Source organism: Galeopterus variegatus, unplaced genomic scaffold (genome assembly GCF_000696425.1).
Source record: "Galeopterus variegatus unplaced genomic scaffold, G_variegatus-3.0.2 Scaffold2168, whole genome shotgun sequence".
Classification (NCBI taxonomy): domain Eukaryota; kingdom Metazoa; phylum Chordata; class Mammalia; order Dermoptera; family Cynocephalidae; genus Galeopterus; species Galeopterus variegatus.
Window position 1 is genome coordinate 248,168 of NW_007728279.1, and position 3,357 is coordinate 251,524.

Here is a 3,357-nt window from a genome sequence, read left to right on the forward strand (position 1 = left end):
CAGAAGCTGGCCGACGTGGCGGCGCCCCCCCGCTCTACGGCGACGGCTACGGCTTCCGCCTGCCGCCCTCGTCGCCGCAGAAGCTGGCCGACGTGGCGGCGCCCCCCCGCTCTCAGGCGCCGGCTACGGCTTCCGCCTGCCGCCCTCGTCGCCGCAGAAGCTGGCCGACGTGGCGGCGCCCCCCGGAGGCCCCCCGCCGCCGCACAGCCCCTACTCGGGGCCGCCCAGCCGCGGCTCGCCGGTGCGACAGTCCTTCCGCAAAGACTCGGGCTCTTCGTCCGTCTTCGCCGAGAGTCCCGGAGGCAAGACCCGCAGCGCGGGGGGCGCCTCGACGTCTGGAGCTCCCCCTCCCGAGCTCTTCCCCGGGCCTGGGGAGCGCTCGCTCGTTGGGTTCGGGCCGCCGGTGCCAGCCAAGGACACGGAGACCAGGTGAGGGACATTCGCGAGGCCTCAGGGCTTGGGGGGTGGCGGGACAGGGGTCTCGGCAGAGTTTGTGGCAAGTGCGCATCCTGGTCTCAGAGATGCTTTGTAGACCCGGAGTGGTCTTGAGGGGTCGCCAGAGCATCTTGGATGTGGCAGGGAGGGCACTGGAGAGAGGGACATGCCATTTTCCTTCCGTCTGTAAGTCCTGAAGGAGCGGGCGAGAGGGGCTCCAGACGAGGATTCTGGAGACCTGGGTTTGCATCGTTTTCTGAGACTCAGTTTCCCCAGTTGTAAAAGTGTGGGGCTGAACCAGTCCCTTTTAGTGCCTTTCGAGCTCGGACACAGGATTTGCAACCTCGAGAGCTGTCCAGCACAAGACCAGCTGAAAGTCCATCGGGGAGGAAGGGGCTGGAAGAAAACAGGGACCGAGAGAGAACATTCGGTTACCTAGTCCCCAGCTGGGGACCCCTGGCCCAGCACCCGGTCCCCTCCTAAGGGTGCAGGGCTGGAGGAGGTAACCAGGGCAGGAGGTAACCTCTGCCCTAAGGCAGGGCTGCTGGGAGGCAAGGAGAAGCCATTAGCCCTGCCACAGCTCTCTTGTGGCCTGTGTGCTAGGCACTGCACCAGGTACTGTCGATGCCAAGTTGGGCAAACCCAGTTCCTGTCCTGGTCTAGTAGAGAGACACACTAAAAAAAATACTTGCACTGCCCCCGGGTGGTGTAGGAGGAGGGGTTCCTCAACGCTTCAGAGAGGAGGTAGGCAGAAAGACATACCTGGCAGGGGGGAAGCGTGTGCAAAGGCATGAGGGAGGGCGGGGGGCTTTAGGGAGGCCGTGGTGAGAGATGGCGGGAGCTACGGTCTTGATCCTTAGGTTTTGGGGACCTTTGAATTGTCTTTGTTACAAGCCAGGGAGGGAAAGGTATTTCCTCGTTACCAGTTTTAGGAATGGGTGGCTGGACAGGAGACAGCAGAAGCATGCTTAGAGCCACCTTCCTTCCCAGGGAGCGTATGGAGGCCATGGAGAAGCAGATTGCCAGCCTCACGGGCCTGGTGCAGAGCGCCCTACTGCGAGGCTCTGAGCCCGAAACGCCCAGGTGAGGCCCCTCTCCCAATAACCACTGCCAAATCCTGGGGTTGGGGCGGGAGGAAGAAGAGGTGGGCATCAGAAGCCCTGGGCTCAGCTGTGCCAAGGTAGCAAACTGTGTGACCCTGGATGAGTCCCTTCCTTTCGCTGGAACTCCATTATGAGATTGGGGGCTAGAAGAGAGTAGGGCACACCTAGCTTTGACAGTCTGGGGTTGGCCTGGACTCCCCAGATAGCCATCTTTTTTTTTCTGTGCCACAGTGAGAAGATTGAAGGTTCCAATGGAGCAGCCACCCCCTCAGCACGTGAGTGACCCTTTCCTCTCCCCCACAGGTCCTTGCCCTCTCTGAACCTCAGTTTCCTAATGTGTAAAGTAGGGATTAAACAACAGCTATGTCACTGGGCTTTCAATAAGTAAATCAGTAGTCACCTTAGCACAAGATGTCTTTGCCTTGGAACTCTGCTCCCCACAGTTAGGGCTGATCACCACTTGGGGCACGAAGTCAGAGCCATGTGCCTCTCTGGCTACTGTGTGAGGTCGGGAGTGGGGAGCACTTTGCCCCCAGCCCTTCCCAGGCTCACGATCTGCCATCCTCGTGGTCCCTTTCTGCAGCCTGCGGGTCAGGCGGCAGGAGCATCGGAGCCACCCCAGTGTCCGGCCCTCCCCCACCCTCGGCCAGCAGCACCCCTGCAGGGCAGCCCACGGCCGTTAGCCGTCTGCAGATGCAGCTGCACCTGCGTGGCCTGCAGAACAGCACCAGTGACCTGCGCGGCCAGCTTCAGCAGTTGCGCAAGCTCCAGGTAGCGCCGCCTCCCGGCCCCGTCCCACCAAAACCCACCTATTTGACGAAACCCCTTCTCTCAGGTCTGCCCTATCCCTACTCTCTTATCCTTCCCCAACAGAGCTCCCGCGGTGCTCACGGGTCCCTCTCCAAACCCTTTCTCCCCTTTCCCTTCCTCGAGCTCCTGCTCCCTCTCTGCATTTCCACTCCCTCGCCAAACCCCTACCCCGGGCCCATGTCCCCCTCCCAACCCTCCACCCCCTCCCCTGAGTCCTCACCGCCCTCCTGGAGCTCCTCCAGCTCACCCCACTGAGCCCCCTCCCCTGTCTGCTCCTCTCGGGTAGTTCCAGTTCCCCGCATTCCTTCTCCTGGGTTCTGCCAGGAGCCCTTCCCCCAGGTCCCCTCAGTTCCCCCTTCCTGACCCGGACAGTCTCCCCCGCCCCGCCTGGCAGATGGTCCCACCTGTCAGGAGCCTGGTAGCGCTGGGCTCGCTCCTCAAGAGGGCCCCAGCGCCCGTCGGGTGAAGATAATGAGCAGAGACAGGCTGGGGAGGGGGCAGAGAATTGCCATCTGGGCAGCGGGTAAGAGCTAGCCCACCCCCGCCATTCGGGCCTGGAACTGGGTTCGAGCGTTAACTTAGTCTTCCCGTCCCAGCCACGGAAACTCAAACCCCAGCACTCGAGTCCTCCATCCCAATCCCGTCCCCATTCAGGGCTGCTCGAAGCCACAGCCGCACAGTCGGCAGCGCCCTGCATAGGGCCACCCCCTGCCCTCCAAATATTCCCATCTCGATCTCCTCTTGCCTCTATATTTCCCCAGAACTTAACCTTGTCCTCCGTCCCCAACACCCACCCCTTCGCTGCTGCTCCCGGCCACAGCCGTGCAACCGCACCTCTGCATGGCTCAACTTGTCACGCCCCCTCCAAGATCTCCATCCCGCTCTCCTGCGTCTGTTCTCCCCCCGAACTCAGCGCTCGGCCCCTGCCCCCACCTCCCCCCCCCCCCCCCCCCAACCGCCGCTCCGCCCCTCCCCCCCCCCCACCACCACCCAACGCCGGGCGCCCGGC

General features: G+C 62.8%; 1 protein-coding gene across 1 annotated transcript in view; it reads left to right on the top strand.

Annotated features, from left to right (window-relative positions):
- Nucleotides 1–3,357, top strand: part of SRCIN1 (SRC kinase signaling inhibitor 1) — a 46,580-nt gene that overhangs the window by 17,625 nt on the left and 25,598 nt on the right. The window contains exons 8-11 of the mRNA XM_008580836.1: nucleotides 3–429; nucleotides 1,426–1,518; nucleotides 1,770–1,813; nucleotides 2,122–2,309. Of these exons, the coding sequence (XP_008579058.1) occupies nucleotides 3–429; nucleotides 1,426–1,518; nucleotides 1,770–1,813; nucleotides 2,122–2,309 (752 nt within the window). The remainder of the gene's footprint in view (nucleotides 1–2; nucleotides 430–1,425; nucleotides 1,519–1,769; nucleotides 1,814–2,121; nucleotides 2,310–3,357) is intronic.